Source organism: Narcine bancroftii, chromosome 5 (genome assembly GCF_036971445.1).
Source record: "Narcine bancroftii isolate sNarBan1 chromosome 5, sNarBan1.hap1, whole genome shotgun sequence".
NCBI classification, from domain to species: domain Eukaryota; kingdom Metazoa; phylum Chordata; class Chondrichthyes; order Torpediniformes; family Narcinidae; genus Narcine; species Narcine bancroftii.
This window is the reverse complement of record NC_091473.1, coordinates 215,149,573-215,161,926: the sequence shown is the minus strand read 5'-3', so window position 1 is coordinate 215,161,926 and position 12,354 is coordinate 215,149,573. Positions and strand designations below refer to the sequence as shown.

General features: G+C 51.4%; 1 protein-coding gene across 1 annotated transcript; it reads left to right on the top strand.

Annotated features, from left to right (window-relative positions):
- Nucleotides 1–522: 522 nt before the first annotated feature.
- LOC138762911 (ATP-sensitive inward rectifier potassium channel 10-like) lies at nucleotides 523–1,668 on the top strand. The gene has a single exon (XM_069936419.1). The coding sequence runs from the start codon at nucleotides 523–525 to the stop codon at nucleotides 1,666–1,668; it is 1,146 nt and encodes a 381-aa protein (XP_069792520.1).
- The last annotated feature ends 10,686 nt before the right edge of the window (nucleotides 1,669–12,354 follow it).

Genomic DNA, 12,354 nt, shown 5'->3' with positions numbered 1-12,354 from the left:
TCTCTCCATGTCCCTCCACTCTCTCCCTCCCTCACCATCTCTACCCCTCTCCCGCCTTTACTATAACATCACAAATTCCCAGAGGATAGGTCAGACCAGAGATAAGCTCCCTCTGCACTGGCCCATCACACACTCCCAGGGTCAGACCCAGAATGTAACTCCTTCTTCCCTGTCCTGTCACTGTCTCCAGGGGCACGGGTGAGACCCAGTGGAAAGTTCCCTCTATACCATCCCTTCACATACTCCCGGGGTATGGGTCATACTCAGGGGGAAGCTCCCTCTACACTGTCCAGTCACACACTCCCGGGGCACAGGTCAGACCTAGGAGGGGAAGCTTCCTCTCCCCATCCCAACACAGATTCCCAGGGCACAAATCAGATCAAGCGTCCCATCACACACTCCTGGGTGAGACTCAGGGGGAAGCTCCCTCTCCACCCTCCCGAACCCACCATTGTCTGACCCCGTCTCCCTTCTCTGCAGGGTCGGTGCCAGGTTGAAGGTCAGCGGGGAGTCAACAGCACCATGTCCTCCGCCAAAGTGTTCTGCAGCCAGACGACGCAGACAGACAGCCGACCGCTGTTGCGTCCGAACCGGCCGCAGGGCCGGGTGATGGGCAAGGATGGCCGCAGCAATGTGCGGCTGGTGCACGTGGGCAGCGGGGGCTGCCTGTACTTGCGGGATCTGTGGACCACCTTCATCGACCTTAGGTGGCGGTACAAACTGCTGCTTTTCTGCGCCGCCTTTGCCGGTACATGGTTTGCCTTCGGAGTGGCCTGGTACGGCATAGCGCTGGCACACGGGGACCTGGAGGGCATGACCACCCCTGCCAACCACACCCTGTGCGTGGCCAACATGCAGAGCTTGACGGCTGCCTTTCTCTTCTCCTTGGAGTCACAGACCACCATCGGTTACGGCTATCGCTACATCTCCGAGGAGTGCCCAGTAGCCATCCTGCTCCTGGTGGCCCAGCTACTGCTCACCACCCTGCTCGAGGTCTTTGTCACTGGCACCTTCCTGGCCAAGGCAGCACGCCCCAAGAAGCGGGCCCAGGGTGTGCGCTTCAGCCGCCACGCCGTGGTGTCGCTGCGGGAGGGGCACCTGTCGTTGCAGGTGCGAGTGGGAAACGTGCGCCGTAGCCTGTTGCTGGGCTGCCAGGTGACAGGAAAGTTGCTGCAGGCACGCCGGGTACCTTCCGCTGGCTCCCTGCACCTGCGGCAGGCCGACGTGCCCTTCCGGCTAGACGCGGGCACTGACAGCCCCTTCCTGGCACTACCCCTCACCTTTCATCACCCCATTGACGAGGCCAGCCCACTGGCGCAGGCAGTGATGGGGCAGGGCCGGATAGGGCCCGGGGAGGAGGAGGAGGAGGAGGCCTTCGAGCTGGTGGTGATCCTCAGCGGCACGGTGGAGTCCACCAGCGCCCTGTGCCAGGCCCGCACCTCCTACCTACGGGAGGAGATCCTGTGGGGCTACGAGTTCTGCCCTGTGCTCTCCCTCTCCAGAAGTGGCAAGTACGTGGCAGACTTTTCCGGCTTCGACCGTGTCGCCAGGGTGCCAAGCCTGGAGGGTCAGAAGTCAGGGGAGGGAGAGAAAGTGCAGATGGAGCAGCGCAAGAGGGTAGTCAAAAAGGATGGTGTCTCACGCAACGTGAAGATCAGCAACGTCTGATTCACCCATCATCCACTCTCCCCGTCACGGAGTCCCCTGTCACCCACTCTCCCCATCACGGACACCCCATTACCCACTCTCCCCATCACAGACTCCCTCATCACCCACTCTCCCCATCACGGACACCCCATTACCCACTCTCCCCATCACAGACTCCCTCATCACCCACTCTCCCCGTCACGGACTCCCCATTATCCACTTTTCTCCATCAATTACTCTGTCCTGTCACCCACTCCCCCTCATCCACTCTCCACCGTCACCCACTCTCAACTGTCACTCACACTCTCCCGTCACTCACTCCCCTATTACCCACTCTCCCCGTCATGGACTCACCTGTCACCCACTCTCCACCATCACCCACTCCCCCATCATGGATTCACTCATCACCAACCCTCCCCCCCCATAACCCACTCTTTCCCATCACCCACTCTCCTCTGTCACCCACTCCCCTGCCATAGACTCACCCATCACCCACTCTCCCATCACCCACTCTTTCCCATCCCCCACTCTCCACCATCACCCATTCCCCCATCACAGACTCACCCATCACCCTCTCCCCTGTCACTCACTCTCTCCCATCACTCACTCCCACTGTTACCCACTCTCCCCATTACAGACCCCCCCATCATCCACACCCACCTCACCCACTCTTCCCATCACTGACTCCCCATCATCACCCACATTCCCTGTCATGGACTCACCCATCATCCACTCCCTCTGTCACCCACTCTCCCACCTATTATTGTCTCTCTTCCATCAATGACACCTCTCACTGACTCTCCCTACCCATTGGTCTTATCCTATGGGCACTCTCCCCAGGTACAACTCCCCCCACGCAGTGAATTTGCTCCCACAGCCTGTGAACACTCTCCCCCCTCAGCAATGTGCTCTCATCACCAACTCCCTCATAGATACTCTTACCTGTCACTGACAGCCCCACACACCAAATACTGTCCTAGGGACATTGTCCTGATTATCGATTCTCTCACCCACTCAATCGCCTCGCACCATCCCTGAACACTTTTCATATTGTCCCCTGCTCCCTCCCTCCCTCCTTCCATTGACACCCTTCTCCTTTTTCTGTGACACCCAAGGTCCTGCAGGGCATGGGAGGATGTGCCTGTACGACCCCGTCTCCCCCACACCAGGTGGGGCTGTGTCTTGACCCCAGCTGTTCCCAAAGGGTGACCAACACACTGTGCCCCTGGCCCAGACCACAACCCTCTGCCCACAGCCCAAGGGCTGCTGGTGGGGTGAGGGAGTGACGTTTACTGTCTCTCCCTCACCGGGCTTTCATCTCTCCATCCCAAAACATCCGGCCTGTTGTTCAATCCATCCCTCCGCTTACCAGCTGCCAGTTCCAGCTTCTCTCCCCCACCCTTCACTAGGATGGGGGCTGGGTCACATCTGCACTCAGCTCCCCTCCTATCCCAGGACAAGTCCAGCCCCTCCCACTGAAACACCTGGTCCCTGGCACAGCCCCACCATCTCCTCCACCGCAGAGTGAGAGGAGGAGGACTGCTGGATGGGGCCACAGCCATAGTCTGATCAGGGGGTTATCAAACCTTTCATCACCACCCCCACCCATTCCTCCCACCACTGATCTCTCCACAACCACTCGCAATGACTTGGCTCGGGGATCAAGCGTAACAGAGGTGGCAGAGACCAACACTGGACCAACCCTTTGTAAAAGCTCTGCATTGACACAACAACCACCACGTTATCATCCCTGCTCTCTACCCCGGATGGGGCATTTGGGACACAGGCCCCTCAACAACCTCTTGCTTTAGCACACCTTTGGCCTTTCTGCTTCTGTAGGCTGCCAGTCGTCTCACTGAGGGGTCAAAGGCCTCTTTCCAAGTGTTACCCCTCCATCATTCCTCACTGGGCATTCTGGGCAATTGTGAAGGCATCTCTCCCCACCCCGTCCCAGAGAGGCAGGGAAGGGAGTGGGTGTGAAGAAGGTTGGGAGGGAGAGAACTAGAGGCTGTCGGTGTGGAAGGGGCAGTGGAGACAGTTGTGGGGATTGAGAGAGAGAAGGTGCAGATGGAGCAGCGCAAGAGGGTGGTCAAAAAGGATAGTATCTCATGCAATGTCTGATTCACCCGTCACCCACTCTTCCCGTCACGGACTCCCGCGTCACCCACTCTCCCCATCACGGACTCCCCCGTCACCCACTCTCCCCGTCACGGACACCCCGTCACCCACTCTCCCCGCCACGGACTCCCCCATCACCCACTCTCCCCATCACGGACTCCCCCGTCACCCACTCTCCCCGTCACGGACACCCCATCACCCACTCTCCCCGTCACGGACTCACCCATCACCCACTCACCCTGTAACCCACTTTCTCCCATTATCCACTTTTCTCCATCAATCACTCTGTCCTGTCACCCACACCCCCTCACCCACTCTCCACCATCACCCACTCTCTACTGTCACTCACATTCTCCCGTCACTCACTCCCCCGTTACCCACTCTCCCTGTGGGATTGACCCCAACAGGGAGGGGTTGAAGCTAACACTGTGGATGGGTTCATCCTGGGATTGGAGGGGATGCCACGATGAGCTCGGCTGAATGGCTAACTCTGGCTTGTGTCCAATGTCATATGTTTGTCAGCAAGCACGAGGTTCTATTCACTTTACGAACAACTCTTCATGAATCCTGCCACCTTCGAAGGTTGATAAAGAATAGCCCCTAGCTAATGCCTGGGACCCATTATTTTCCCCAGATACCTGTGAATTCCTAGCTACCTGTAACTGTCTCCTTCTGCCTGTGACCTGCTGCCCCGCTGCCGCTGCCCATTTCTATCCCACTGCCTGTGACCTATTGCATGGCCTGTGACCTCCCCGTTGCCTGTGGCCTGCCCCACTGCCTATGATCAGTCCCACTGCCTGTGACATTCACGTTGCGTGTGACTTGCCCCATTGCCTGTGACCTATCCTGCTGCCTGTAACCTCCCCATCCATTGCCTTTGACCTTCCCCTCCTGCCTGACCTCCCCATCTGCCTGTAACCTCCCCTCCTGCTTGTAAGCTCCTGCCTGTGACTCTCCCTCCTGCTTGTAAGCTCCCCCTCTGCCTCCCTCCCCTCCTATCTGTAACATCCCCCTCTGCCTGTGACCTTACCCCCCTGCATGTAACCTCTTCCCTGCCTTTGAATTTACCCCCCTGCCTTTTACCTTGCCCTTGCCTGTGACTTCCCTACTGCCTGTAACCTCCCCTCTACCTTTGACCTTCTGCTCCTGTCTGTGATCTGTACCACTGCCTGTAACCTCCCCCTCTGTCTGTCATTGCTCTGCTGCCTTTGACCTGCCACATTGACTGTGTCCTTCCATACAAACAGAACCATAGACTCTACAGCACAGAAACAAGCCCTTTGGCCCTTCTAGTCTGTGCTGAAATATTATTCTGCCTGGACCATATCCCTCCATACCCCTCCCATACTTGTACCTGTCCAAATTTTACTTAAAAGTTAAAATTAAGCTTGCATTTACCAATTCAGCTGACAGTTCATTCTACATTCCCACCACTCTCTGCATAAAGTTTCCCCAAATGTTCCTTTTAAACTTTTTTCCTTTCACCCTTAACCCATGTCCTCGAGCTTCAGTGGAAGAAGCCTGCTTGCATTTACTCTATCTATACCCATCATAATTTTTTATACTCTATCAAATAACCCCTCGTTCTTTGACACCAGGGAATTAAACAAACCTGTTTAACCTTTCTCTGTAACTCAGTTCCTCAAGTCCCCGCAACATCTTTGTCTATCTTCTCCGAACTCTTTCAATCTTATTGATATTCTTCCTGTAATAAGCTGACCAAACCTACATAAAATACTCCAAATTTGGACTCACCAATGTCTTATACAACTTTACCATAACATCTGTAGCTCGATCAATAACCACAAGCAGACACAGGGCAATCGATTAAAGGCTTTAATATCCAGAAACATCGGGCATGTCTCTACGTGCTGTTGGCCCAGACCAAGGCTGGTATGGAGGGAGGAGACTAGGGCTATCAGCCTCTATTGGCTATCTTACGGGGAGGAGTTACAGGATGGAGGTGGACCAGCCTGTGCTCTACCGTGTTCCACCGCAACATCCCAATACTCAATACTTTGATTATGTAGGCCAATGTGTCAAAAGCGCTTTACAATTCTATCAAGGAATTATGTATCTATATTCCAAATCCCTCTGTTCTACTGCACCCCTCAGTGCCCTATCCTTTACAGTGTATGTCCTAAGTAAATCACGAAAATCTGTAGAAACCATGGTTCAATTAAAAAGCACAAATGCTGGAGAAACTCAGCTGGTCAAACACTGTCCTTTATCCCACAAAGGTAAAAATACATAACTGATGTTTCGGGCATCAGCCCTTCATCAAGGTGTTCTAGCATTCTCTGATACCTTGATGAAGGGCTCAAGCCCAAAATTTCAGTTATGCATTTTTACCTTTACTACAGATGACCAGCCTAGTTTCTCCAGCGCATTGTGTTTTTTACCCTGTATGTTCCACCTTGGTTTGTCCTTCCAAAGTGCAACGCGTCACATTTGTCTGCATTAAGTTCCATCGGCCATTTTGCTGCTCCTTTTTCCATCTGGTCCAGATCCTTCTGCAAGCTTTGAAAGCCTTTCTCTGTCTACTGCACCTCCAATCTATGGGCCATTGGCAAACTTGCCACCTTATCATGTAGATGATTGATAGAGATGTAAAACAACAACGGAACTCAGCACTGACTCCTGAGGCCCACCACTAGTCACAGGCCTCCAGTTGGACAGGCAATCATCCACTATCACTTTCTGGCTTCTCCCATAAAGCCAATATCCAATCCAATTTACTGCCTTGCTGAGTGACTGAACCTTCCTGACTAATCTCCCATGTGGGCCCTTGTTAAAGGCCTTGCAAGTCCATGTAGACAACAGCCACAGCCTTTCCTTCATCAACTTTCCTAGCAACCTCCTCAAAAAACTGTACAAGATTGATTAAACGGGATGTACCATGCACAAAAGCATGATGACGATCCCAAATTAGTCCCTGGCTATCGAAATAATTGTATATCCAACCTCGTTCATATTCCCTCTGCCTGTGACCCCTGCTGCTGACTGTGACCCCCTCTGTCTGTTACCTCTCTTGCTGACTCTAACCTCACCCTCTGCCAGTTTGCTTCACTGCCTGTGACCTCCCCTCTACTTGTTACTTCCCCCACTGCCTGTAACCTGTGACTTCAAGCTCTGCCACTTACTTCCCTCGCTGCCTGACAACTAAACTACATTTACCACCTTCTTATACAGACTGGTTGGTTATTGCCTCCACCCCGCACAGACACGAGGGACAATAGCCCCACTCTGCTGACGTATAACAGGGGCAACACCTCTCTCCCCCTCCCCAGACAGTGTCATCCCAAAAGCCCATTGCATCCAGAGAGCTTGGATGGGAGGGGAGGGAGGTGCGCACTGTTCACAGAAGGACAAAACAGGACTGGATAGGAATAGTAATCTCCCTGATACCCCCGGAACCAAGGACAGTGAGAAGGGAGGCATGTGTGGTGGTGAGAGGAAGGGATGTGGATGGGCAGTGCACAGAATGGAAGCACAAACTCGCTTTGTATACATTGATTCCTCAATCAAATAAAGCATTAATGAACTCAAGTGTGGTACTGAATGAAGGGTTTGCAAATGATGTGTAGGGTGGAGGGAGGGGGTGCTTAGGAGAGGGTGGGGATGTTCAGAGATGGTAAGGATATTTAGTGGAGGGAGTGTTTCGGGGAGGGAGGTGTTAAGTAGTTGAGGGGGTGTTCTGTGCAAGGGAGGGGGTATTGAGGGGAGGGAGTGATTATGGAGGTAGAGATGTTTCGGGGTTGGGGGAAGGGAACATTTTGGACAGGGGTGGGAGGCGCCTGAGAGCCCTCCACGGTGTGCCACATTTTGAGCATATTTTACTCATGACACAAACACACGACACAGGAGAATGCAGATTCTGGAATGTGGAGCATAAAACACCCAGAAATTCAACGAGTCAAGCAGCTTCCATGGCGAGAATGTAAGCGTGAATGTTTCAGGTCAGGACAGTCAGTGTACATTTAGTGGGTGGGCAATGTCACGTTGGGGAGAGGGAGACAGTGGGAAGGAGGGAGGGGTAGAGAGGGTGAGGGAGTGGGGAGAGGAGAGGAGAGGGGTGAGGGGGATAGGAGGGAGAGGGAATTTGGGAAAGAGAGGAATGGGGAGAGGGAAGTGGAAATTGGAGAGAGTGATTGCGAAAAGGGGAGAGCGACTGGGGAGAGATTTAGGGTAGAGCTGAGAGATTAAGTAGAGGGAAAGATTGGCAGAGAGAGACTGGGGGGAGGGCATTAGGAAGGGCGAGAGAGATTAGAGAGGGGAGGGGAGAGTGAAAGTGTGGGAGAGAGGGAGGGGCGAGAGAGGGAGAGAGAGTTCGGGAGAGGTTTGATGGAGAGGATTGGGGACAGAGAAGAGGAAAGTGGGAGAGAGATTGGGGAGAGTGGAGAGAGAATGGGAGTGGGATGATGTAGCAGGATGGAGAGAGGGACAGGGAGGGGAATGGGGAGAGAAGAGGTAGAAAGGCTCACAAAATGTTTGTAGAGTAACAACCAGAGAATCATCATGGACAAGATAAAAGATATGAATGTGGACTTCAGGAGGACGAAGGTCAACTATTCTCCACTATTCATCAATGGTACTGTCATCTAGAGTGTAGAGAGCACGTTTTTTGAGTGCATATAAGAGATGACCTGTAATACTCACAACACCTCATTAGTCAGGAAGGCACAGCAGTGCCTACTCTTTCTGAGGAGAGCAAGACCACCAGCACCAATATTCACATACTTTAGCAGGAGCACAGTTTACAGTGCCCTGTCTGGCTACATCATTGTGTGGTATGTTTAGCTGCAATGCATCAGATGGGAAGTCTATACAGAGGATCTCTAAAACAGCTGAGAGGAACACTATGGTCTCTGTTTCCTCTGTAGACGACATGGAAGCATTGCCTAAATGGGGTTGACAGAACCATAGAAGAGCCTTTCATAGAAGGCTTAGTTCAAGGGCCAGATAATTTGGTTATACCAAGAGTATTAAAAAGGGGCACAAGAAGGAGGTAAATGATTTAACTCAATTGGAAAAGAATTATTAGAGAGCGGGCACTGAAGAAAAATGCGGGAGTTTGGTGAATAAAAAGCTTAAAATAAAATACATTACAAACATACAAGACAGAAAAGTTAATTTTAAGATCTATTAGCTGGGGGAGTGGGCCCACAAAGACTTGTGGCAGGTGAGGGCAAAAGAGGCCTCAAGAACAATCAATGCAATTCCAATAGGGGAAGGCAAGATCTCCTATAAACCAAAAGAAATAAATGAAACATTTTGAAGGTTTTATAAGGAATTGTATAAATCTGAGTCAGGGGGGTGATCCTAGCAAAATAGAGTGATTTCTTGCTTTCATTGGAGCTACCAAATTTGGATCAAGAGGGGCTGAGTGCCCCTTTCTAGAAAAAGGAGATTGCGTGGACCCTGAGCTCTTTGTAGTCTGACAAATCACCGGGAGATGATGGTTCTCCACTGAATTTTATAAAGATCTTTTAAAGCCCTTTCTTACGAAGATGGTGGATCAGGCAGCAGAGGCACATACCCTCCCAGAGTCTTTCTCAACAGAAATCATCAGTGATTCAAAAAAAAAGCAGGGATCCATTGAATCCCTCTTCGTACAGACCCAGCTCATTATTGAACACAGATTCAATAAAGCATTGTCCAATAGATTTGTCAAAATTAATGAATCCAGACCATGCAGAATTTGTAGAAAGGAGACAATCAGCAAACAACATTGCAAGATTGGATCCAGGAGTGGCCATAGTTCTGGGTGAGGAAAAGGTCTTCGACAGATTGGAGAGGGTCTGTTTGTTCAAGGTACTGGATAAATTTGGATTGGGTCAAACATTTATCAATTGGGTGAGGACATTTTATTGTAAACCCCAAGCAAACATTATAACAAATGGGCAGATGTCTCCAGTGTTTCAATCAAGTAGGTCCAGTTGGCAGGGATGTCCACTGTCTCCAGCACTGTTCATATTGGCAATTGAGCCACTGATGGAAGCCATTTGGTGCAATCCAGACATCAAGGGATTCAGGATGGGCCAGGTGGAACACAAAATCAACCTTTTTGCTGATGATGTGTTAGTATATTTGACAGACCCTGGGGGGGGGGGGGGTAATTGACCAGGCTGAGGACCACATTGGAAGATTATGGGAAGGTCTTGGGGTATAAGGTAAATTTAGACAAAAATGAGGATATGCCTTTGATGAATGGGGATTATAGATAATATCAACAGAGAAATTAATTTAAATATCCACAAGAAAGCATTAAATATCTAGGGATAAAAATAGACAAGGATTTGTGCAAATAAATACAAATTACTTCCCTTTGCCCCAGAAGATTGAGGAGGGCAGAGTGAACTGTGTCAGAATGAAGGTGATGCCAAAGCTCCAGTATCTTTTTCAATCGTTACCCATTTTGTTGCCCCAGGGTTTTTAAAAAGCTGGTCAGCGAATGTGTCAGGAGGTTCCTATGAAATGGTAAAGTGGCTAGAATCTTCATGGAAAAGTTGACATGGGACTATAATTTGGGTGAGGGAGGGGGAGGGTGTTTAAAATGACCTGATTTCAAGAACAATTACTGGGCAGCCCAGGAAGAAGCCCAGTTTATTGCTTCACTCTTTGAGGAAGGGGACCCCCACTCCTGGGCACAAATTGGACTACATGCAGTAGGTGAAAAGATAGCAGGAGAGTTTATATATAAATAGGACATTAAATTTATTTTAAAAAAAAAACAGATAACCCCATACCTCATATGTACTTCAGATATGGGAAATAATAAATCAATGTATTGATTGAAGATGTCTCCCAAAACACCTTGACCCAGAACAACCGAACCCTTGATTTGTGTAATTTTTGTGGTGTGAGGTACAGCTAGTGCATGAAGTTGTATTGCACTCACCTGCATCTGGCATTGATGACTCCAGTCACACTGTGCAGACACAGGTCTTGCCATTGATTGTTGTTCCCAAGTCCGACTCCCATCCTTCCCTCAACCTGTGGAGTCCAGCTTCAGGCCCTCAGTTTGGAACTTGACTCTGGGTAATACAATCCTGGACACCTGGTGCCAGAAAGGGATCAGGTGTATCGAGCATCATTACAAGCAAGTGCAGCTCATGCCATTTGAGCTATTGAGAACTAAACACGATTTGTTTAATAGTATATTCTGCTATCTGCAAATAAGATTTTTCTTAAGGGAAAAATTGGGATCACTTATGACCCTACCTAGATGTAGTAACGTGGAGATTCTAATTCAACAGGTGAATGTGTGTAAATTTATCTCTAAGATGTATTACACATTCTAAACTGAGGGCCCAAAACTGGGCTTACACAGGTCGAGGGAGAGAGGGGAGTCGGACTTGGGCACAACAATCAATGGAGAGTGGTGGCAAGACCTGTGACTGGACAGCGTGACTGAAGTTATCAATGCCAGATACAGGTGGGTGCCATACAACTTCTTGTACCAGCTGCACATCACACCACAAATATTACACAAATCAAAGCCAGAAATTTCAGAAATGTGCTTTCGGTGTGGTGTGGAGATTGGAACCTTTGTCCACTCCATCTGACCATGTACAAGGGTGAGATCCTTCTGAGGAGAAACAATGGGGGATAAATATGGGAAAGATTGGGATAGGGCTGATGGAGCAATGGGGGAGGAAGCAATGGGGAAGGAGTGATGGGGAGGGAGGCAGTGATAGAGAGGGGAAATGGGGAGAGAGGGAGAGGGTTGGGGGAGCGATGGGGTTGCTGGGAAAATTGGATATAAACAGAGAGAGAGAGATGGCGATTTCAAGAGATTGGGAGAGATTGAAAAAGAGGAATCGGGTAAATTTGAGAGATGTGAGAAGTATTGGGAGAGACGTGTGAGATCGAGACAGGATTAGGGGAGATTGAAAGAGGGATGTGAGAGATTCACCCTGCTTTCCGCGCAGGGTTGGCCAGACATTGAAGAGGCCAGCAGGATGGACCGTCTGGACTGCAGATACTCCCACCACTGTCAACACAGACATCTGTCTCACGGGGCGGTGCATCCTCCCCTCTCCTCCGATGAAGCTCCCTCCCCTCTCCTCCGATGTCCCGGAGCTCCCTCCCCTCCCGTCCGGCCTCGCGGAGCTCCCTCCCCTCTCCTCCGATGTCCCGGAGCTCCCTCCCCTCCCGTCCGGCCTCGCGGAGCTCCCTCCCCTCTCCTCCGATGTCCCGGAGCTCCCTCCCCTCCCGTCCGGCCTCGCGGAGCTCCCTCCCCTCTCCTCCGATGTCCCGGAGCTCCCTCCCCTCCCGTCCGGCCTCGCGGAGCTCCCTCCCCTCTCCTCCGATGTCCCGGAGCTCCCTCCCCTCCCGTCCGGCCTCGCGGAGCTCCCTCCCCTCTCCTCCGATGTCCCGGAGCTCCCTCCCCTCCCACAGCACAGATCCTTTCTAATTCACGTTTCCGAGTCAACAGCTTTGTCGTTGCCCGGCAACAAACCAGCGTTGCTCGGGTGACCAGCAGTAAACAATTCCAAATAGGGTATTGCAGCCAGGATTCGGTGGGAGACGGAGGAGGAAGGAGGGGGGGGGAAGCAGAGAGAGGGAGGAGAACGAGGAGATAGA